Source organism: Chiloscyllium plagiosum, chromosome 24 (genome assembly GCF_004010195.1).
Source record: "Chiloscyllium plagiosum isolate BGI_BamShark_2017 chromosome 24, ASM401019v2, whole genome shotgun sequence".
NCBI classification, from domain to species: domain Eukaryota; kingdom Metazoa; phylum Chordata; class Chondrichthyes; order Orectolobiformes; family Hemiscylliidae; genus Chiloscyllium; species Chiloscyllium plagiosum.
This window is the reverse complement of record NC_057733.1, coordinates 1731354-1756447: the sequence shown is the minus strand read 5'-3', so window position 1 is coordinate 1756447 and position 25094 is coordinate 1731354. Positions and strand designations below refer to the sequence as shown.

Below are 25094 nucleotides of genomic sequence, written 5' to 3'. Positions count from 1 at the left end.
TCCAGTTGTACCACACTGTCAATGTATGCCACCCGACAGAGGAATTTGATGCTCATTTCAGTGAGCTACTGTATGCACACATGACTTACCCAGTATCTCAGCTATTTGCTCTTTAAACTCAGACATGCAATAAAAAATTCTGACTTGGTCCAAAGATCTTCTAAACTGTACACTAGTATTGGTACTTGACACCTCAGCGAGAAGGGAATGGAGGGACATGGAGGCGGCGGGGGGAGAGATTAGTGTACCGTTTAGATAGTGGCATAGGCCAGATGGGAAGATTGGTCTGTTATTACAGATTCTATGAAATTCTATGCAATGTCACTGGAAAATGTTGAGATTCCCCACCACTGAGAGCATAATCCTGAATTTGAGAAGAGGAATGTGAGGGAATACAAAGCATACAGTTTGTTTGAACAGACTGATCATTGTGCAGGAACGGAGTGGAGAAACAACATAGTGTGTTTCAGCCAGGAAACTAACCTGACCAGCCGGTTAGGGAGACACTTCAGAATCTGGTCATTTCAAACATACTGGCCAAGAATTTTCGAGTCCTTCTCCAGCCATCATTATTCACTATCCTATTCTAATGGCCACGGTACGACTATCAGGTATTGACCATGTCCCATCTGCTGCATGAGTGCTTTATGTAAGGATTGATCATTTCTGAAGGTAATGACTGCCCTCATCGTTCTTCTCTGGCAGTCCATCAGGATTGGGAGGGAGCTGCTTCTGCTCCAGTTCAATTAGAGGTTGGTAAGTCCATTCTGTAATCTGCAGACTTTGTCACACACAGGGCTGGTGGTGCTGAGGATCAAACAAATGTAGTATTGGAAGTTTATGCATTCCCTCCAATGCCCTCACATCACCTCTGCACAATCCTGATAAACTCTCTCAATGTGTTTGATGCCTTCCCAATGAGCCTTCTCCATTTTGGTCGGTCAAAAACTAGGACTTCTCATGAACATGTGAGGTTGTTTCATCTCTTCAAGAAAGCTTTGAAGACATCACTCAAATATATCCACTGTCCTCCTGGAAGTCTCCTGATGTGAGTGAGTTTAGATTTCGGAGATTGCTTTGAAAGTTTGGTGTCAGGGATGCAAACATAAGTCTTGCCCATTGGAGCTGGTTTTGCATGATTAGCACCTTGATGCTGGCTTGGGAAAGGATGTTGTTGTTGCACTATCTTCCTTACCATAGTATTTGGAAGGTCTTGTGAAGGGACCACAGGTGACACTTCTCCAGTACTCTGAGGTGCCTGCATGAGAATCGTTGCTGCCCAAGAAACCATAACTTTAAGCTTGAGATCCTGAAAGCTGAACTGGTAGATTGAAGGTGATACTGCATGCAGCAGCATTTGTCTACCTTAACAACAGGAACAGAGGTGGGTTGAGTGACCTCATCCATAACTGTCATGTGATATTGTTAAGGGAATTATATGATAGAATCACATTATAAACTGGCAATGCAGAAAGATGCAAACCCTGTTAACGACCTAATATTATCTGACCTTTGGTCAGCTTGGTGAACAGCTCTGAATATAACTGCATGGTAATCAATGTTCAAATAGCAACACAACAAACAATAAATAGCTGAACAGTGATGGAATTTGGAAATGATATAAATAAAAATAATGTTATGGTTTGGCCCCACCTCTGAGCCAGGAGGCCTAGTTCAAGTCGCTACTTGTTTCAAAGCTGAGTCTAAACATGTATGAACGGATTGATTTAAAAAGTTTATAAATAGGGACAATTATAATGCATTGATGTTTAACAATCAAGAGAATTTGAAGTCAAAAACTCATACATGTGTCTGGAGAGTCTTTGATGGGTCAAACTTAATCAATAAACTAGCTTTCCAAGACTGATACAGAAATAGTTGACGGTGAGATTATCGAGGCCTTGTTGAAAGTGGAGGGATTTTCAGGAATGAACTCAGGACAGGAATGTCAATCGTGCGGCAATTTGTTTCCACAGGTTAGGGAGGGTCAGGGACTAAACAAGACAAATGCAGGATAATTGCTCAATGAATCAATGGGAAACAATTTTTTTTTCAGTACATTGAGCATTTATAATCTGGAATGCAATGTTGGGAAGATTTAGAAAGTTGATTCAATAATAAATTTCTAAAAGGAATTGGTTAAGAGGGTTTGGGAAACTTCATTTTAGCAGCAATCTCGCTTCATTCCAGCTCATTGCATATTACAAACATTCATGCATATATAGTTTTCACACTGGTCTACCACTTGGACTTGTTACTTTCTACAATATTAAAGAAACCAACACCATTTAAACACAGACAACCCTGCCTCTGAAGAGCAGACCACACCCAAAATTTGAACCCTATCCCCAGAGAAAGCAGACTTTGTCATTTTCACTTTGGCTGCATTTGGAAAGTCGGCCGATTGCTTTGCCCTCAAAAAGTGCAGCCAATATTTAAATAAATGCAACACTAATGTACAAGAAAAGAAAACTTGAACTGATTATCAAAGGACATTGTTTGAATCTGTAATCTATCATTAAACAGTTCGACTTAGCTATGGGAAAGAAATGTCATACCTTTTTAATATTGGGCTTAATGCATCGAATGAAAAATGGGTTACACCTGGAAAATGAAAGAAAAATCAAAATTGAAATATTTTTCTGAAATTTCACAGCCTCATTAAACAGGAAGGACAGGAGGAGACTGTTGATAACTAAGAACTGTGAACGTCACTTCCAAGGTTAACCATCAGGTCAGATGTAATGACACAATTCAAGATTTCATTGCGTAGATACATAAAGGAAAAAGGCCACAAAGGAATATGAGAACATTGTGGTTAAACATTATTTGCTTAACCACGGTCTGGTTAGGTTGAATAGCCTGTTTCTGTCTAATAATTTGTGCTTCACTACTAGCTGCAGCCGCCAAGCTATTCCAGTACAGTTACCACACTAGCATTGTGGAAAAACTGTCCAGCAACGTCCTATCCACAAAAAGCAGAACAAATCCACTTCAGCCAATTCCCATCTTATTAGTCGACTGTTGATATTTGCAAATTCATCATTAATGCTATCAAACGGTACTTGCAAAGGAACAGCCTGCTCACTGATGCTGATTCAGGTTCTGCCAGGGCCATCAGCTCCTGACCTCATTACAGTCGCGGCATAAAAGAACTGACTGAACTCTAGAGTTGAGGATGAGAGTGATTACCCTTTGTAAAAGGCCATGACTGACCAAATGTGGCATCAAGGAACCCTAGCAAAACTAGAATCAATGGAATCAAGGGGTAAACCTCTCCTCAGATGGTATTACACAAAGGAGAAAGTGAGGACTGCAGGTACTGGAGATCACAGTTGAAAAATGTGGCGCTGAAAAAGCACAGCAAGTCAGGCAGCATCTCAGGAGCAGGAGAGTCAATATTTCAGGCATAAGCTATTTCTGATGAAAGGCTTATGCCCAAAACGTCGACTCTCCAGCTCCTTGGATGCTGCCAGACCTGATGTACTTTACCAGCACCATGCTTTTCGACTCTGGCATTACCCAAAGGAAGAAGGCTGTGGTTATTGGAAGTTAATCATCTTAGTCCAGATCATCTGTGCCCTCAGGTTAGTATCCTAGACTGAATCAGTAAACTTTATCAACAGACTTTCCTCCACCATAAAGTCTGAAGTGGGGATGTAGAGTAATATTTGCGCAATATTCAGCACCATTCACAACTCCTCAGATACTGTGTATGTTCAATTGCAGCAAGATCTTTGTGACATTCAAGCTCAGGTTCATAAGTAGCAAGTAATGTTTGCACCACATAAGTGCCAAGCAAGAGCCAACTCCAACAAGAGAGAATCTAAACATCATCCATTGCCATTACCATTGCTGAATTCCTCATAGAGGTTTTAATTGACTAGAAACTGAACTGGACTTGCCACATAAACATTGTGGTGACAAGAACAAGTCAAAGGCTAGGAATCCTACAGCGAGTAACTCACCTCCTGATTCCCCAAATCTTGTCCACTATCGAACAATGCTCAAGTCATGAGTGTGATGGAATACTTCCCACTTGCAACTCCAAGTGGGAATTGGTGCAACTCCAACAACACTCAAGCAGCTTGACACCAACCAAGACAAAACAGCCCATTTGATTGGCATCACATCGCAAACATTCACTCCCTTCACCAATGATGCACAGTGGCAACAGTGTATACCATCTACAAGATGCGCTGCATTAACTTAATAAGGTTCCTTTGTCCAAATCCATAACCTCTTCCACCTAGAAGGCAGCAGATGCATTGGAACATCACCATCTAATTGGGGATTATTTTGCTTTTTTTTCCACAGTTGCTGGATCAAACTCCTGGCTGGAACTCCCTTTGTATCAGGACCAGGGGTGTAGCTACACCAAAAGGGACAGCAGTAGTTGAAGAAGACAGTTCTCTGGGGCAATCAGGAAAGTGCAGTGAACTCCAAAAGCAACTGACATCCAGATGCCTTGAATGAATTCAAAAGAAAACTTCAATGTATTAAGTATTATTGTGGCACTTTCACAGAGGACCATTCTTGGAACCTTATGATATTTGCTGGAAATGTGTTGCTGGAAAAGCGCAGCAGGTCAGGCAGCATCCAGGGAACAGGAGAATCGACGTTTCGGGCATAAGCCCTTCTTCAGGTTCCTGAAGAAGGGCTTATGCCCGAAACGTCGATTCTCCTGTTCCCTGGATGCTGCCTGACCTGCTGCGCTTTTCCAGCAACACATTTCCAGCTCTGATCTCCAGCATCTGCAGACCTCACTTTCACCTTATGATATTTGCCATCTCTACCATTACATGGAACTAGGTAAGGATTTTTTTTATTGTTCCTGCTACACTGCACCATCAAACACTCAAGAATGCTACCTCATCTCTTATTCTTCCATGCCTATCCCTTTTAAATGCTGAATATTCTTGGATATTCATCTGTGCATTCACATTGAGAACCTATGTACGAATGACACAACCATTTTACTTCTCCTTTTTCACGTTATTCTCTGTTCTGATCTTATATGATGGTTGATGTATCTTCTGCTTTTATTTTCTACTTTGCTTTCCTTGTGATGATTCCCCTGAAACTAGCTTTCTCATGGTTCCCATCACCCTGCCAATCTCGGTTAAACTCTCACCAATGACACGATCAAATCTCCCTGTAAGGTTGTTCATCGCATTCTGAATAAGATGCAGACAGTCCAACTTGTGCAGGTCTCACCTAGCCCAGAACTGATTCTAATGCCTCAGAAATCTGATGCCTTCTCTTCTCCCTGGACCAGCTCTCTCGCTGCATGTTCAATCACTCAATTCTCCTAGTTCTCTGCTCATTGGCATGTGGGACTGGGAGTAAGCCTGTGAATGCTGCTCTGAAGATCCTGTTTGCGAACCTCCTTTTCAGCTCCCTGTTCTCTTTCAGGGCTCAAGCCCCTTCCCACCTTTCTCAATGGTACTGATGTAGAGATGACCACAACCTTTGGCTGCCCTGAGAAGCATATCGAAAGCCACTCATGACATGCATCATTCAGGCACTACACCATTCTGGATGCCTGTGTTCCTCTTTTCCCCTCCTCTTCTGCCCACCTATACAGCTGAGACACCTATTGTACCAAGAGCTTGGTTTGGACAAGGAACTTGCGAAGGAAATGGTGCTCTCATCTGCGTCCAAAACAGAAAAGCATTCAACACACAGGACCTCAGGACACTCCTGTGCTACCTGCCTCATTCTCCTGGATTGCTTGCAGTCAACCATTGTGCCTGCAGGGTGGAGAGATAAATGAGAGGAGGGTGGGGGTGGGGAGAAAGTAGCATAGAGTACAATAGGTGAATGGGGGTGGGGATGGAGGTGATAGGTCAGGGAGGAGGGTGGGGGAAGGTCCTCTCATTTATCTCTCCACCCTGTAGGCTCTCTGCCTCTATTCCTGATGAAGGGCTTTTGCCCGAAATGTCGATTTTCCTGCTCCTTGTATGCTACCTGAACTGCTGTGCTTTTCCAGCACCGCTCTGATCTAGAATCTGGTTTCCAGCATCTGCAGTCATTGTTTTTACCCTGCAGTCAACCATTGTCTTCCTACAACCATTTTCTGAACCTGTGATGTGGCCACCCCTCTAAACATACTTTGCAGCAGCTCTCAACCTCACAGGTACATAAGGTGAAAATAGATAAGTCCCCTGGGCCTGATGGCATTTCTATGTTCTATGTTCTATGTTCTATAACAGGAGCTCAAGCTACCACTGGAGCTCTAATAGATTCAGAGCAAAGCCTCCTCTACTCTGTGTCCTATCAAACACTCCCAGGACAGGTCATCATTCATCAGCAATTACTGGCTAAAGAGTATGTTTGTTCACCTAGGAAATTGGGTGTCACTGGTCATAGGTTCTGAGGGTCCTTGTATGGCTGAAGAACCTGATCCTAGAGCCACATCTCCAACCACACATTTGGCAGGTATTTCCGGGAGGTGGAATTGGTCCTTGGCCTCTAGACTATTGGCATTCCTTTCTCCAGTTCCTTTTGCTGATGGATGTGCAGAAAGGAATTGCTTGCGTACAAGAGTTCCCTCCAAGCCAGTTCCTTCTGAACAAGAATGTCCCATGTATTAGACCATAAGAGCACAAGACATAGGAGTGGAAGTAAGGCCATTCGGCCCATCGAGTCCACTCCGCCATTCAATCATGGCTGATGGCATTTCAACTCCACTCACCCACACTCTCCCTGTAACCCTTAATTCCTTGCGAGATCAAGAATTTATCAATCTCTGCCTTGAATACATTGAACGTCCCTGCCTCCACTGGCTGAAGAAATGTCTCCTCATTTCTATTCTAAATTGACCCCCTCTAATTCTAAGGCTGTGCCCACGGGTCCTCGTCTCCCCGCCTAATGGAAATAAATTCCCAGCGTCCACCCTTTCTAAGCCATGCATTATCTTTTAAGTTTCTATTAGATCTCCCTCAACCTTCTAAACTCTAATGAATACAATCCCAGGATCCTCAGCCGTTCATTGTATGTTAGGCCTACCATTCTAGGGATCATCCATGTGAATCTCCGCTGGGCACACTCCAGCACCAGTATGTCCTTCCTGAGGTGTGGGGCCCAAAATTGGACACAGTATTCTAAATGTGGCCTAACTAGAGCTTTATAAAGTCTCAGTAGCACATTGCTGCTTTTATATGCCAACCCTCTTGAGATAAATGAGAAGATGATATTTGCTTTCTTATCCATGGACTCAACCTGCAAGTCAAACTTTAGAGAATACTGAACTAGCTCTCCCAAATCCCTTTGTACTTTGGCTTTATGAATTTTCTCACTGTTTAGAAAATAGTGCATGCCGGTATTCTTTTTTCCAAAGTGCAAGACCTCACATTTGTTCACACTGAATTTCACCAGCCATTTCCTGAACCACTCTCCTAAACTGACTAAATCCTTCTGCAGCCTCCACACCACCTTAGAATTATCTGTCTGTCCACCTAACTTCGTATCATCGATGAACTTTGCCAGAATGCCCCCAGTCCCTTCATCAGATCATTAATATGTAAAGTGAATAGCTGCAGCCCCTACACTAAACCCTGCCGTACACTACTTGTCACTAGCTGCCATTCCAAAAAAAGAACTTTTATCCCAACTCTCTGCATTCTGTCAGACAGCCAATCCTCAATCCATGCCAGTAGCTCACCTTGAATACCACGGGCCTACACCTCACTCAGCAGCCTCCTGTGAGGCACCTTACCAAAGGCCTTTTGGCAGTCTATATAGATAACATCCACTGGGTTTCCCTGGTCTAACCTACTTGTTACATTTTCAAAGAATTCTAACAGGTTTGTCAGGCACAATTTTCCCCTAACTAAATCCATGCTGACTTGTTCTAATCTGACCCTGCACTTCCAAGAATTTAGAAATCTAATCCTTAACGATGGATTCTAAAATTTTACTAACAACCGAGGTTAGACTAATTGACCTATAACTTTCCATCATTTGATTTGATTCTTTCTTGAACAAGGGGGTTAAAACAGTGATTTTCCAATCATCTGGGACTTTCTTTGACTCCAGTGATTTTTGACTCTACTTAATTGTTGGGATATTAGTCATGTATTCCACTGTGAAGATTGACACAAAGTACTTATTAAGTTCATCTGTTATTTCTTTACCTTCTATCACTAGCCTTCCTGCATCAAGTTGGAGCAGCCCAATTTCTACTTTCGCCTCTTGTTTGTTTCTTATGTATTGAAAGAAATTTTTACTATCATTTCTAATATTACTAGCTAGCTTACCTTCATATTTGATCCTCTCCTTCCTTATTTCTCTCTTTTTGTTTTTGTAGTCTTCCAAATCTTCTGAATCCCCAGTGCTCTTAGCCACTTTATAGGCTCTCTCTTTTTCTATGATACATTTCCTGACTTCCTTTGTCAGCTATGGCTGTCTAATCCCACACCCCCCGGATAATCTTTCATAAAGTCTGGCTCATTACATAGAACAAAGTCCAGAATAGTTTGCTCCCTTGTGTGCTCCATTACAAGTTGTTCCAAAATGCCAAACTGTAAGCATTTCATGAATTCGCTTTCTTTGGATCCACTGGCAACATTATTCACCCAGTCCATTTGCAAATTGAATTCCCTCAAGATCACCATGTCCTTACCTTTCTGACATGCCCTATCTATTTCCTGGTACATCTTTTGCCCCTAGTCCTGACCACTGTTGGGAGGTCTGTACATAACTCCCATTATGGTTTTTTTGCCTTTGTGGTTCCTCAACTCCATCCACAAGACTCTACATCATCTGACCCTATGTCATTCAGTGCCATAGATTTAATTATATTCTTAACTAACAAGGCAACCACACTCTCTCTGCCCACCTCCCTGTCTTTTCGATAAGTTGTAAATCATTGGATGTTTAACTGCTAGTGCTGAACCCCCTGAAACTATGTGTCTGTGATACCTACCACATCATAATCATTCACGATGATTTGTGCTGTTAATTCATCTACTTTGTTACAAATTCTATGAGCTATAATACTATTAACATCTCGATGGAAGCTTTCAGTGAGTCTCTGAAACATTTCCTTTGTCCTCTTCTTATTCAAGTGCCTTCCTTGAGCTGGACAAAGAAGATTTGCTTTTACAGTCAGAACTCAGGCATCCTATGCATATGGCCAGCCCAGCATTGTTGATTTTGGATAGTCATGGCTTGAGCTAGTGTTATTCGTTGCTTCAAGGACAATGATGTTAGTAAACCTGTCCTCCCAGCTGATGCAGAGAATGTATCTCGAACAGCATTGATGGTACTCCTAAAGGGTCTTGAGGTGGCATCTATGCATAGTCCCCATTTTGGAGCCATATAGTAAAGCTGGAAGCATGACTGCCTTGTTAACAAGGATCTTGGCATCAGCACAGATGACATGGTCATCAAAGACTTCCATCGTTAGATATCTGAAAGCAGCGCTCACAGACTGGATGGGGAGCAGCATCCGAGGAGCAGAAAAATCAATGTTTCAGGCAAACGCACTTCATCAGGAAGTGATTTTGCCCAAAACGTCGATTTTCCTGCTCCTCAGATGCTGCCTAATCTGCTGTGCTTTTCCAGCACCACTCTAATCCTGACTCTAATCTCCAGCATCTGCAGTCCTCACTTTCGCCCGGACTGGATGTGGAGTTGAATCTTTGCACTGATGCCAGCCTTAGATGACAGGTAGCTTCCCAAGTGAGGGCAATGTTCCACATTTGGGTGGATTTCTCTCTTAATGTTAAGGCAAGGATGGACCTTGATTTGGGACAAGTTGGTAGGTACAGCACAGGGCTAGATAGAGAGTACAGCCCCCCTCTTTACTTTCACCATCAAATACTCCTAGGATTGATACAGCACGGGGTTAGGTACAGAGTAAATCTGCCTTTACTTTGTTCTCATCAAGCTTTCCAGGACAGGTACAACATGGTGTTTGATTCATAGAGTCATAGAGATATACGGCATGGAAACAGACCCTTCGGTCCAACTCATCCATGCCCACCAGATATCCCAAGCCAATCTAGTCCCACCTGCCAGCACTCAGCCCATACCCCTACAAACCCTCCCTATTCATATACCCATCCAAATGCTTTTTAAATGTTGCAATTGTACCAGCCTCCACCACTTTCTCTGGCAGCTCATTCCATACATGTACCAGCCTCTGTATGAAAAAGTTGCCCCTTTGGTCTCTTTTATATCTTTCCCCTTTCACCCAAAACCTATGCCCTCTAGTTCTAGACTCCTCCACCCCAAGGAAAAGACTTTGCCTATTTATCCTATCCATGCCCCTCATAATTTTGTAAACCTCTATAAGGTCACCCCTCAGCCTCCGCGCTCCAGGGAAAACAGCCTCAGCCTGTTCAGCCTCTCCCTATAGCTCAAATCCTCCAACCCAGTCAACATCCTTGTAAATCTTTTCTGAACCCTTTCAGGTTTCACAACATTCAATATGGAGCTCACTCTATCTACATTGTGCTATGATTTATAATCAATGCTTCATGTCTATCCACTAGTACTCTTCCATCAGCTCACAAGATGAATGTGCAATGATGATGCAATGGTGCTCTACAGGAGGAAGAGCATTCAATAGAGGGCAGTTGTAAGCATGACTGAGGAGGATTCTGGGAGATGTTAGCTTGCCCACCACAACTGAGAAGGGGATCATGGGACCCCAGATCATTATCCTGTGTAACTGGATTTACAGGGAGAAAATGAGGACTGCAGATGCTGAAGATCAGAGCTTAAAAACGTGTTGCTGGAAAAGCGCAGCAGGTCAGGCAGCATCGAAGGAGCAGGAGAATCAAGATTTCGGACATAAACCCTTCTTCAGGAATGAGGGGCTTATTAACTGGATTTACAGTCTAACGATAATAAGCTGGACCATCACCTCCCATTGAAATTGCAGCACCTAAACAGGTCATTTTGTCTAAATAATTGGTGTTGATGTTTATTCTTTGTTTTTTGCCTGACAACTAAGCAGAATCTTGCTTGTCAGGAATAACATTTATTGTCATCTTTAATTGTCATACAGAAGGTGAGGGGAAGCTGCATTCTTTGCAGTCATTGTGGTGAAGGTCCTTCTGTAGTAGTGGAGGGAACTTCTTGAACCAGCAACACTAAAAGAATGGTAATATGGTTCGAGCTCAGGGTGGGTTAGAAAAGAATTTTCAGTGATGGTGTTCTCATGCCTCTCTTGCTATTGCCTGTTATAGATTTTATAGATTCTGGAGCAGTTCCTACAGATTGGACTCCAAATGTAACCCCACCATTTAAGAAAGGAGAGATGGTCTCTGCTTCAATCACTAATTGCAGTCATTACATTACATTACAGTGTGGAAACAGGCCCTTCGGCCCAACAAGTCCACACCGACCCGCCGAAGCGCAACCCACCCATGCCCCTACGTTTACCCCTTACCTAACACTACAGGCAATTTAGCATGGCCAATTCACCTGACCTGCACATCTTTAGACTGTGGGAGGAAACCGGAGCACCCGGAGGAAACCCACGCAGACACGGGGAGAACGTGCAAACTCCACACAGAGAGTCGCCTGAGGCGGGAATTGAACCCGGGTCTCTGGCACTGTGAGGCAACAGTGCTAACCACTGTGCCACTGTGCCACCGTGCCGCCCACCCATGTTCCAAATCCCCGTATGTAAAACAGTTTCTCCTGCTCTATACCCCAACTACTACAGCAAGTTATCAGAAAAGATAATAAATTGTTATGTTTTGCTTCAGTTATATGGAGCATTTGTGAGGCTGCAACTGGGGTACTGTGTACAGTACTGGTCACTGCATTTACGGGACAATGTTAATGCTTTGGAAGCAGTTCAGAGAAGATAATACTCAAACTGAGTGGATTCCTGAAGAAGGGCTTATGCCCGAAACGTCGATTCTCCTGTTCCTTGGATGCTGCCTGACCTGCTGCGCTTTTCCAGCAACACATTTTCAGCTCAAACTGAGTGGATTGCCTTAGAAGGAAAGGCTGGATAAACTAGACCTGTAACCTTTGGAGTTTAGAACAATCAAAGGTGACTTAATTGAAACACAGAAGATCCTGAGCGGACTTGATTTGATTTGATTTGATTTATTGTAGTCATATGTACGTAATGACATGAAAATCTTTGTTTTGTGAGTACTACAGGCAAATCATAGCAAACAAGGATATACAGATTATAGGGTGCTCAGACAGAGCGAACCATATAAGGTTATGGTTGCACAGGAACTGTAACCTTATTAGTTAGAGACTGGGAGAAAGTGAAGACGGCAGATGCTGGAGATCAGAGTCAAAAAGTGTGGTGCTGGAAAAGCACAGCAGGTCAGGCAGCATCCGAGCAGCAGGAGAGTCAACTTTTGAAGCATAAGCTCTTCATCAAGAATGTGGGGGGCCCAAGGGGGCTGAGAGATAAATGGGATGGGGGTGGAGCTTAGGGAAAGGGTGCTGGGAATGTGATAGGTAGATGAAGGTGGGGGATGATGGTGATAGGTTGGAGTGGAGGGTAAGCATATAGGTGAGAAGGAAGCTGGACAGGTAGGGCAGTTCAAGAGGGCGGTGGCACGTTGGAAGGTTGGATCTCAGATAAGGTAAGGGCAGGGGAGAGGAGGGAACTGATGAAATCAACATTGATCTAGTGTGGTTAGAGGTCCCAAGATGAGGCATCGTTCCTTCAGGTGTCGGGTGGCTAGAATTTGGCGGTGGAGGGGGCCCAGGACTTGCATGTCCTTGGCAGAGCGAGAGGGGGAGCTGAAGTGTTCAGCCACAGGGTGGTGAGGTTGTTTAGTGCGTGTGTCCCAGAGATGTTCTCTGAAATATTGTAAAGTTGGCATCTTGTCTCCCCAATGTAGAGGAGATCACATTGAGAGCAACGGACACAGTAGATGACATGTGTGGAGGTGCAGGAAAATCTCTGTAGGGTGTTGAAAGATCCTTTGAGACCTTGGATGTAGTTGAAGGGTGAGGTGGGTGCAGGTTTTACATATCATGCAGTGGCAAGGGAAGGTGCCGGGATTGGAGGGTGGGTTGGTGGGTGGTGTGGACCTAATAAGGGAGTCGCGGAGGGAATGGTCTGTATGGTATGCAGATAAGAGTGGAGGGGGAAATTTATCTCTGGTGGTGGGGTCTGTTTGTAGGTAGCAGAAATGGTGGGGCTTGATGCCTTGTATCTGGAGGTTGGTGGGGTGGAAGGTGAGGACTGGGGGTTCTGCCCTTTTTGCAATTGGAGGGGTGGAGTTCAAGGGCGGAGGTGCAGGAAGTGGAGGAGATGCACTGGAGGGGCATTATTAACCACGTGGGAGGGGAAATTGTGGTCCTTGAAGAAGAAGGCCATCTGGGATGTTCTGGAGTGGAATTGGTCCTCCTGGGAGCAGATGCGGTGGAGGCGGAGGAATTGGGAATAAGGGAGGGGGAGTGGGAGAAGGTGTAGTCCAGTTAGCTGTGGGTGTTGGTGGGTTTAAAGTAGATGTCCTGGGACTCCTCCAATGCCAAATTCTAGCCACTTGATGCCTGGAGGAAGAATGTCTCATCTTCTTCCTTGGAGTCCTCCAATCACATGGAATTAATGTTAATTTCACCAGTTTCCTCAGCTTCCCTCCTCCCATCTTATCCGAGATCCAACCCTCCAGCTCAGCACTGCCCTCTTGGACTGTCCAACCTGTCCATTTTCCTTCCCACCTATCTGCTTCACCCTCCACTCTGACCTATCACCATCACTCCCCACCTGCACTCCCAGCAGCCTTCCCCCCAGTCCCCTCCCTCCCATTCACCTCTCACCCTGCTTGCCCCCCCAACATTCCTGAAGAAGAGCATATGTTCAAACTGTCGACTCTCCTGCTCCTCAGATGTTGCCTGACCGGCTGTGCTTTTCCAGCACCACACTTTTTGACTTCTTAGTTAGAGATGTCCATTCATCAAATCTAATAACAGCAGGAAAAAGCTATTCTTGAAGCTGTTTGTATGTGTGTTCAATTTTCTGTCTCTTCTGCCTGACGAAAGAGGTTAGAAGAGAGTATTACTGGGGTAGCAGGGAGCTTTAATGATGCTGGCAGCCTTTCTGCAGTAATGAGAAGTGTAAATGGAGTCCATGGATGGGAGGTTGGCTTCCGTGATGGTCTTGGCCGTGCACACAAATTTCTGTAGTTTTTTATGGTCCTGGAGAGAGCAGTTGCCATACCAGGCCGTAATGTACCCAGATAGTATGTTTTCTATGGTGCATCAGTAAAAGTTGGTGAGGGTCCTTTGGACATGATGAATTTCTTAAGCCACCTGAGGAAGAGGCATTGTTATGATGGGGTAAATGTTGAGAGGATATTTCCTCTTGTGGGACAATCGAGAACAAGAGATGATAATTTGAGAATGAGGGTGCACCCATTTAAAACAGATTTATCTCAGAGAGTTGAGTCTTCAAACTTCCATCCTCAGAAGGCAGTGGATGCAGAATCTTTAATTATTTTTCAAGTGAGGTTAATATATTCTTGATATTCAGGGAAATGGAAGATACTCTGGAGTTTGGCAGGAATGTAGAGTTGAGGTTAAAATCTGATCAGCCTTAATCTATTGGATAGTAGAGAAGACTGAAAGAGCAGAATGGCTCCCTCTTGTTCCTTGTTTCTAATTTGCTTGAATATCTCTATACATTAGACTCCTCCATCATTCAAAATTTATGGGTGGCTTGGTGGCTCAGTGGTTAGCACTGCTGCCTCACTGTGCCAGGGACCCAGGTTCAATTCTAGCCTCGGGTGACTGTCTGTGTGGAGTTTGCACATTCTCCACTGTGTGAGTTTCCTCCTACAATCCAAAGATGTGCAGGGCAGGTGAATTGGTCAAGCTAAATTGCCCACAGTGTTAGGGGCAAATAGAGGGTAGGGGAATGGGTCTGGTTGGTTACTCTTCGGAGGGTTGCTGTTGGACCAAAGAGCCTGTTTCCAGACAGTAGGGAATCTAATCTAAAATTTTTGATTTCCTATTATATTGTCTTTTAATCATTTTTAAATTTCATCTCAACTCAGCCTTAACCTCTTTGGTTCTGATGAAAACATTCATATTTTACTGTTCTCTTGGCCCTTTCTCAACCCTCTGCAGACTTTATCCACCTCAGTATATTTCAGTCTGATTTGACAGAAAGTAATGCTTGAGTAAGAGCACAGAGTTATTGTTTGTATCATCAACTATTACTCACCTCTTCAGTTTGTTGATCAGATCCAGGAGACTCTGCTGAAATTTGGTAGCCACTGTCGGTGACTGGTATCGATGTCCTCGATAATGCGAGCCAATCCGGTTCTGCTGACAGACACTCTGCTGCGCTCTCTTGAACAGGTCAGAGATCATCTGCAGAGGGACACATCATCAGAGTCAAGACACCATCAGTATCTTGGAGGTTTCCAGTGGGACATTAGGAAGATCAAGACACTGTCAGTATATTGAGAGTTTCCAGTAGAGTATTAGAAGGGTCAGGACACTACATTTGGAGCTTCCAGTGGGACATTAGGAGGAACAGGACACTGTCAGTATATGAGGAGTTTCCAGTGGGACATTAGGAGGTGGATTTCAAGCCCAATACTCCAATCAGGGTATGACATCATGCTTGAAAACTTTATCCAGCTCGATGCTTTTTGTGTCCCTCAAATCATGCTGACCAGTCACTGAAAAGGACTGAGAATAGCCACTCTCCACCTTACTCCTCCTGTCAGTACAGATACTCATCAGGCTCCAGATGCCCGTCGTCATGAAGCTCTTGTCACGTACCTTATTCCTGCTGTCCATGAACACTTCTATCACTTCTGGTCTCAGCTGGTCATGGTTTTTATCCAGGAATTTATGAACCTGCATGAAAGAAATTCTCTCAAACTGATTGGTGCATTGTTGGAAGACAGTTATGTTTGTTACTGCAGTCAGTGGTCAAGAGAACCTCACAGTTAGACAGAAATGAAGTGCAGTTTTTGCCCCAAAACTGCTCATCCTACACCACTCACCCCAACATCATTCCCCAGCCTCTACACTGCTCACTTGACACCAATCATCCCCGCACCCACACTGTACACCCCTGGCACCACTCAACCCCACCACATCATTCCCAACCCCTATACTAATCACTCTAGACTTTGCCAACCCTCCCCCCCAACACTACTGACCACCCTCCATTAATGCTAAAAACCCACACTGCTCACCAACTACCCATACACCAACACTGCTCTCCCCTGACAACACTGTTCACCCACTCATGCTGTACCTGCCCTGGGGATATCTGAAGGTAACAGTGTAGATTGAACTTTATTCTGTATCTAAGCCAATGGTGTACCTGTCTTGGGTGTCTGATGGGGACAGTGTAGAGAGAGCTTTACTCTCTATCTAATCCCTGTGACAATGCTGTCCCTATAAAAAGGTAATTTTGTCCTTGTTTATTTTTCAGGAGAGGTTGTAAAGGCAGAGGTGCTGAAGAGTCTTGCCTAATAATGGAAAGGGAGAGGCTAGTTCTCCTAGTTCAGGTTTATTCTGGATTGTTTTAGCTGTAGCAATCACAAGATGTGTGAATCCAGGGGAGTTGCAAGCTTCAGTAAAGATATTCTCTGATTTATTTCTGAAGTCTCTCTCTCTGGATGTTGTTCCCTCCTGCCTGTAAGAATCTGTGTTTGAATTTACCTTTCTGTCAAGGGGTGTGTTTATGGGATGTTACTATATTAGAACAGTTAATGAGTAATAATTACTTTATTGGGTCAATTAAGTTTTCCAATAGTTAAGTTATTCTAAATTCCGCTTTCTTTTGTTCGTGTTTCAACTGCAGTATTTAAATAAATTGTTTTGCTTAAAGCCGAGTGGTTTTACATTTGCTTTTAAAATTTAAGAAAACGTTAGGGCCTAGGCTACCTAAGGATGGAAATGAAGGCAGAAGATAGCCAGCATGAGGAAGATAGGGATGATGAGCAAACCCATCATAGCCAAAGGCCTGGTGGGGATTTCTTTAAATATATCCAAGCATTGTGTAAATTTGATGAGAAGGATGTATAAGCTTTTTCATTTCATTTGAGAAAGTGGCTAAACAAATGAAGGGACCACTGAGCAGTGGGTTTTGTTGATCTAAACAAAATTGCTAAGTAGAGCTAGTGAGGTATTTGTATTGCTATCAGAGGAGGTAGCTGGGGAGTGTGAGGAGGTGAAGAAAACCATCTTAAGTGCATATGAACTTGTGCCAGAAGCCTGCAGACAATGTTTCAGGAATCTAAGGAGGGACCCTGGTCAAACATCATCAAAATAATTTTTATAGGTGGATAAGGGCATTAAAATAGATCAAACATATGACGCTGTTGTGGTTCTGTTCGCCGAGCTTGGAATTTGTGTTGCAAACGTTTCGTCCCCTGTCTAGGTGACATCCTCAGTGCTTGGGAGCCTCCTGTGAAGCGCTTCTGTGATCTTCCCTCCGGCATTTGTAGTGGTTTGAATCTGCCGCTTCTGGTTGTCAGTTCCAGCTGTCCGTTGCAGTGGGTTTTGTGTAGTCCTTGCATGGGAGTTTGTACACTACATTGGTTTTGCTCATGCTGGGTATCGGGTCCTTCGTTCTGGTGAGTTGTTGTCTGAGAGTGGCTGTTGGTTTGTGTGCTGTTATGAGTCCTAGTGGTCGCAGTAGTCTGGCTGTCAGTTCGGAAATGCTCTTGATATATGTATGTACCATACATCAAGTTCAAAAGCTCAGGTGGTGTTTTCACTGCAATAAAGTAGTGCACATGAAGTCACAGTGTTGGTGGGTTAGAAAAAGCACTGGGAAGATAGGGTGTAGGAAAACAGGATAAGCCAGTGAATTTTGTTAAAGAGGTAAAAGAAAGCGCAGTGGAACTAAAAGGCTGCCCCAGAATGCAAAACCTGGTCGGAGGTTGGTTAAGAAGGAAGTGCCAGATCTTCTTAAAACAGTTACTTCTGACAGTAATGTTTACTCTCATAGCAAGTAAAGAAATTACACTGTTAAGAGATACTGGATTATGTAAATCTTTGGTGTTGATAGATGAGGAGAAGGACTATTGCCAAAAAGAAGTACTTGTACGTCAAATTCATGGTGAGACAAGAAAGCTCCATTATGTCGAGTATCCGGAAAAAGTGGAGAAGTGGTGGTAGGAGTAGTGGAGAAACACTCAGCTCCAGAAATACAATTTGCCCTTGGTAACAATATAGCTAGATAACAGGCAGGAGTGCTGCCTACTGTGGTCGAAAAGCCAGCAAAAAATCAGGCAACAGAGATATTACAGGAAATATGTCCTCAGACATGGTCACAAAGCCACCCGTTCAAACAGGAGAAGAAATCACAGAATACAGATAAGGAAGTTGATGTAGAATTATCAGAGACCATGTTTGATAGAATGGTTGAGACAAAGCAGGAATAGGTGGAGGAGAAATTGGATATTTTGAGCTCAGAGAAATTAACTGAGTTACAACAGAAAGTTGAGAAACAATGATATCAAAAAGCGTACATAGAAGAAGAATCTGAGTGCATCCCAGAAAGTTATTATCTTAAAAAAGATGTCTTGATGAGGAAATGGACACCATCACATATTCAGACAGATAAGAAATGGGCAGATGTTCATAAAGTTGTATGACCAGTGGGTTATAGAAAGAAGGTGTTGCAGGTAGCAGGTCATTTATGGGTAAGAACATATCAAGCTAAAATGCAAAAGCATTTTTACCGGCCTGGATTGCATAAGGATGTAGTTGAATTTTGATAGACATGTCATGTGTGTCAGGTAATTGGGATACCTCAAGCAACAATAAAACCAGCACCTTTAATACCCATTCCTGCACTTGAGGAACCTTTTACAAAGATCTTAATTGATTACATAGGACCCCTACCTAAAACAAAAAGTGGGAATCAGTATTTGTTAACAATAATTTCCCAGGGCAGAAATGACTAACACGAGGGGTCATAGTTTTAAGCTGGTTGGAGGAAAGTATAGAGGGGATGTCAGAGGCGGGTTGTTTACACAGAGTTGTGAGAGCATGGAATGCGTTGCCAGCAGCAGTTGTGGAGGCAGGGTCATTGGGGACATTTAAGAGACTCCTGGACATGCATATGGTCACAGAAATTTGAGGGTGCATACATGAGGATCAGTGGTCAGCACAACATCGTGGGCTGAAGGGCCTGTTCTGTGCTGTACTGTTCTATGTTCTAATTGATGTGTCCACTAGATTTCCAGACATTATTCACAATATTACAGTTGATTATAGAAGAATCACTCAAATGTTTCACGAGATACAGACTATCGAAGGAGGTACAATCAGATCATGGGTCAAACTTTACATCAAAATTATTCAGGAAATTTATGGATAGCCTCGGAATAAAGTAATTTAAATCCACTGCATACCAGCTAGAATCACAAGGAGCAATAGAAAGGTAGCATCAAATTTTAAAGACCATGTTCAGGGTATAAAGCCTGATGAGTGGGATAATGGTATTCCATTTGTAATTTTTACCACTGAGATGCACCAAATGTATCAACCAAATTCAGTTCATTTCAATTAGTTTTTGGGCATGAGGTGAGAAGACCACTTAAATTAATTAAGGAAAAACTAGTGAGTCAGAATTTAGAGAAGACATATTTAGACTATGGGTCAAATCTTAGGGAATGATTAAATAGAGCGAGCAATGCAAGACAACATAATCGACTGGAGCTCACCCATAGTAATGGTGCCAAAACCACATGATACCCAACAGTTATGTGTAGACTATTGCAAAGTCAATGCAGTTCCAAAACTTGATTTATATCCGATTCCACATTTGGAAGACTGCATTGAGAAGGTAGGACAAGTAACTTATATTTCTAAGTTGGACTTATTCAAAGAATAACAGCACGTACCTTTATCTGAAAGAGTGAAGACAATTTTGGCTATTGTCACACTGAATGGACTGTATCAATTTAAAGTCATGCCATTTGGCATGAAAAATATGCCAGCCACATTTCAAAGACTAACCAATAAAGACAGTTCTGGATTACCCAATTATGGGGTATACATTGATGACCTGATGATTTTTAGCCACAAGTGGAAGGAACATTTGCAGCATTTATCAGAATTATTCAATCAACTTTAGGAGGAAGACTTGAGTGACTAAGAGCTGGCTAAGTGTGAAATCGCCAAAGCCCAAGTCATGTTCCTGGACCACATTAATGGAGTTGGACAGATGGCCCTACGAAATGTGAAAACAAAGGTTATTGTGGAGTTTCCCATACCATCGACGAAGCAAGCATTACTATAATTTCTGCGTTAAAAATCACACAACACCAGGTTATAGTCCAACAGGTTTAATTGGAAGCACACCAGCTTTCAGAGCGACGGTCCTTCATCAGGTGATTGAAGGAGCATCGCTCCGAGAGCGTCGCTCCGAAAGCTAATGTGCTTCCAATTAAACCTGTTGGACTACAACCTGGTGTTGTGTGATTTTTAACTTTGTACACCCCAGTCCAACACCGGCATCTCCGAATTATAATTTCTGCGATTGAGTGGGATTGAAATTTGTACTGAAATTTAGCAGAGTGGCTGCTCCACTCAGTGAATTACTGAAGAAAAGCACGAAATTTCAGAGGATAGCAAACAGCCAGAAGACATTTGACAGCCTGAAAACTGTGTTAGCCATTGCCCCAGTATTTGCCATACCTAATTACTCAAAACCATTCAAGGTGGTTATCGATGCAAGTGATGTGGGTGTCAGTTCTGTACTTTTCAAGATGATGATGAGAGGATAGAAAGACCAATTGGATATTTCTCCAGGAAATTGAACATTCATCAACAGAAATATTCGACAATTGCGAAGGTGACCTTGAGTTTGGTGTTGGTGTTACAACATTTCAATATTTATGTTGCCAGTCTGAGACAATCATATATACTGATCATAATCCATTAAAGTTTTTGGAGAAATTTAAAGACAAAAAATTCCAGACTGTTAAGATGGAGTTTATTACTGCAGCCATTTAATTTGAAAACTGTACATGTGGCAGGATGAGAAAATGTAATTGCCTACACATTGTTGAGATTTGGATGAATAAATGAAGGCATTCGGTGCTAGGAGTAAACAGACTGAATTAGAATGTAGTAGTGCATGTTTGGATGGTTATAATCAATGTAATGTATATGTACAGTAATGTACTAACAGAGTAAGTCTAAGGGGTTTTAAAATGAAGCCATCTTAGTGTGTTGATGGTTCATTTTGTTTAAGGGGGAAGGTGTGATGATGCTGCCCCTTTAACAAGATTATTTTGTCCTTGGTTTTGTTCAAGAGAAGTTGTAAAGGCAGAGGTGCCAAAACGTCTGGGCAGAGTCTAGGTTAACAATGGCAGGGGACTGGCCAATTCTCCCAGTTCAGGATTTTTGTAGTTTGGTTTAGTTTTAGCAGGCAGTCAGAAGCTGCTACAGTGGAGAAAAGTTCCATGCTTCAGCAGATGGTTCCTGACTGGCTCTTTCTCTGAAATCTCTCCTGCCTGTAAGGACCTGTGTTTGAATTTACCTTTTGCTAAGGGAGGTGTTTTTGAGATGTTATGGGAATTAGAACAGTTCCTTAGTTAAGTTGAGGTATTGAGTTGGTTGAGTTTTTAAATAGTTAAGTTATTCCAAATTCAGTTTTCTTTTGTTCATGTTTCACCTGTAGTGTTTAAATAAAATCTGTTTTGTTTAAAGCTGAGTGTTTGACCAGCTGCATCACACCTGGAAAATCTGCTTCAGATTTACCTTTAAAATAAGAAAAGGTTAGGGTCTAAGCTACCTTCTTAAAATATTTTGAGGGGACCTGATCTATAACACCCCTTACTGTAACTGTCCTGAAGTGTTTGATGGGGACAGTATAGAGGGAGCTTTATGCTGTATCTAACTCCATGCTTGAGCATTCAGGGATTTTTTTTGATGGGTTCTATGTTGAGATAGCTTTACTCTGTATCTAACCCCACATTGTGGCCATTCTGGGTTTAAAAATATGTGGGGGGAGCTTTTCTTTGTATCTATCCTGGGGATGTCTGATGGGAACAGTGTAGAGGAAGCTTCACTTTATATCTCTGTGTTGTACCTTCCAAGGGAGTATTTGATGGGGACAGTTGAAAGGGAGCTTTACTCTTTAACTAATCTAATGTTCCTCTTGATTCTGGAGAGTTAGGCAGAACGATAATACAATTGATGGAATCATTTTATATTCTCAGCATTGAAATCATTAAAGTGCAAATTCAAAATTTAAGCAGAAATGTTGATTAAATTAAATCTTTTACTTACTTGGTATGTCACTGGACCAGCATAATGTCTAACTGTAAAAACTGGGAGAGGCAATTTGGGTTTCACATACCAGGGATTGTTGCTGTGCTGGTAGTGGCATTTCTGGAGGAAGGTGTGATCTGTTGCCTTAAAATAAAACACAACAAAAATAATTTACATAGTAGAATAGGCCTTCACTGTCTCACACAGTCCAGAGTGCTCTTGTTCAAAGTGAACATGTTTGTCTACTTAAGCTATTTTTAATTTGTTTAGCTGTGTTGACTGATAAGCCTATGTTTGTTTTTTTAAATTAGCTACTTTTTTGATTTATTTTAGCTAGATTGTTCTGGTGCTTTGCCTGATTTAGATTAGCTTAGCTCATTTTGCCAGCTTTCCTTACAATCTCTAGTTTGGTTCTGTTTCAAAGGGCTGGTTTTGTTCTCTGTGACTGAGCCTGTTTAATGCAGCCTTCTTGGCTGACCCAATGTACAGCTATTTTGAATTGGCTTTGCTCTCTTCGGCTGCATTGGTTTGGCTTGGCTTGGCTCTATTTTGAATAAATCATTCAGCTGTCTTCAATTCACTTATAAAGTCAGAGAAACAGACCCTTTGGTCCAATTTATCCAAGTCGATCAGAAATCCTACATTAATCTCATCCCATTTGCCAACATTTGGCCCATATTCCCCTCAACCCTTCCTATTTATATACTCATCCAGATGCCTTTTAAATGTTGTAATTCTACCAGCATCCACCACTTCCTCTGGCAGTTCATTCCATACATGCACCATACTCTGGGCAAAAGAATTTTTTAGCTGTTTTGTGATTGGTGTTAGTTTCGTGTTGTGGCCTCTGTATTACTTTAGCTTGCACCAGTGTTATTAGGTAGTTCAGTTTTCTTTGGCAGGTTTAGCATGGTTCAATTTGTCTGTAATCAATTGCATATGAAGATAGAGCTTATCGAGTCTTCTCCTCAATTTAAATATCATTACTGATAGAGTTGAAGTTTCAACTCTGCATTTCTGCTTGGAACCTACTGTAGCCTTTGATTCCATTGTCTGTCAAAAAATTATCTAACTCACCCCTGAAAAAAAATTCAATGAGACAATCTCCACTGCTCACTGGAGAACAGAATTGCCTAAACTAACAACTCTCTGCGAGAAAACAATTCTCCTCACCTTCCTTTTCACAAGGAAACCACATTTTTTCAAACTTATGTCCCCTAATCCAGTTTCCCTTATCCTTCCAGTAAACCACCTTTTCCAGTAACCACCTTATCTGTCCTAGATGATGTTGAACTTTTTGAGTGTTGTTGGAGCTGCACTCATCCAGGAAAGTGGGAGTATTACATCACACTTAGGACTTGTACCTTGTAGATGGGAGAGAGGCCATTGGGGATGCAAGAAATGAGATATTCGGCACAGGATTCCAGCTTCTGATCTGTTGTTGTAACCATAGTGTTCCTATGGCTTGTCCAATTCAGTTTCTATTCAATAGTAATCCTCAGTATGTTAATAGTGGGTGTTGCAATGACACTATTGCCATTGACTGTCAAGGGACAATAGCTAGATCCATCTAGTGTCCTGGTGAAGAGAGTTAGAATGAAGTCCACTTTTGGCTGCTAATTTGCATCTCTTCTTCAGCTTACACCAGCAACTCTCAGTGGTGTGAAAATGATAGCTAAATGTTCAGTTCCCTCCTATCAGGACCCTGGCTCTCCATTGTCAAGTCCTCGTTTGAACCTTTTTGTGGTGACCCACAGAAATTGATCCCTCACAGATACTGGCTAAAACTTCAGAGGAATATGGAGGAGGTTTGGCCCCCAAACATGGAGCATGAGGTTGTCTAGCATGTTGACACCCCCAGTACACATGAACCAAATTCCATCTTTGGGTAAACAGCTACACTGTCTTGTGGATACCTCATGAAAGTTAAAGGCTAAAGGCGTAAACCCTGACAAAAATATCTGGAGCAGAACTCAAATTGGATCAGTGTCAAAATATGTCCCGAAAAGAGTCAAATTGAACCTGAACCATTAACTCTGTTTCTCTCCACAGATGCTGCCAGACCTGCTGAGTTTTTCCAGCACTTTCTGATTTTATTTCTTATTTCCAACATCTGCACTATTTTGCCTTTATCAAAATATGGCATTTTTCCAACACTAATGCAACCAAACCAGTGCACAAACAGAAATTGTGGCAGAAACCCAGCTGGTCTGATAGTATCAGGGAGTTGGGCTTGAAGCTTAAAGCTAGGACAGACAGAGTCGTCATCTCTGGGTTGTTGCCGGTGCCACGTGACAGTGAGGCAAGGAATAGGGAGAGAGTGCAGTTGAACATGTGGCTGCAAGGATGGTGTAGGAGGGAGGGCTTCAGGTATTTGGACAATTGGACTGCATTTGGGGGAAGGTGGGACCTGTACAAGCAGGACAGGTTGCACCTGAACCAGAAGGGCACCAATATCCTGGGAGGTAGGTTTGCTAGCACTCTTCGGGGGGGTTTAAACTAATTTGGCAGGGGGATGGGATCCGGACTTGTAGTCCAGCAAGTAGGTTAGCTGTTTTTCAGGATATCCAATAATGTAGGGAGGCTGTGGAGAAGGTAGCACTGACAGGGAATACTTGTGGACCCAGAGATGGGTTCAAGTGTGTATGCTTCAACGCAAGGAGTATCAGAAATAAGGTGGGTGAACTTAAGGCGTGGATCGGTACTTGGGACTACCATGTTGTGGCCATCATGGAAACGTGGATAGAAGAGGGACAGGAATGGTTGTTGGAGGTTCCTGGTTACAGATGTTTCAGTAAGATTAGGGAGGGTGGTAAAAAAGGAGGGGGGTGGCGTTGCTAATTAGAAATGGTATAACGGCTGCAGAAAGGCAGTTCGAGAGGGATCTGCCTTTAGAG

The 25094-nt window shown here is 42.8% G+C and overlaps 1 protein-coding gene across 1 annotated transcript in view; it reads right to left on the bottom strand.

Annotated features, from left to right (window-relative positions):
• The window catches only part of LOC122562332 (unconventional myosin-XV-like), a 447653-nt gene that overhangs the window by 298730 nt on the left and 123829 nt on the right, over positions 1-25094 (bottom strand). The window contains exons 14-17 of the mRNA XM_043715207.1: positions 22216-22341; positions 15730-15807; positions 15164-15312; positions 2559-2604 (exon numbers count right to left, since the gene is read on the bottom strand). Coding sequence (XP_043571142.1) covers positions 2559-2604; positions 15164-15312; positions 15730-15807; positions 22216-22341 — 399 coding nt within the window. The remainder of the gene's footprint in view (positions 1-2558; positions 2605-15163; positions 15313-15729; positions 15808-22215; positions 22342-25094) is intronic.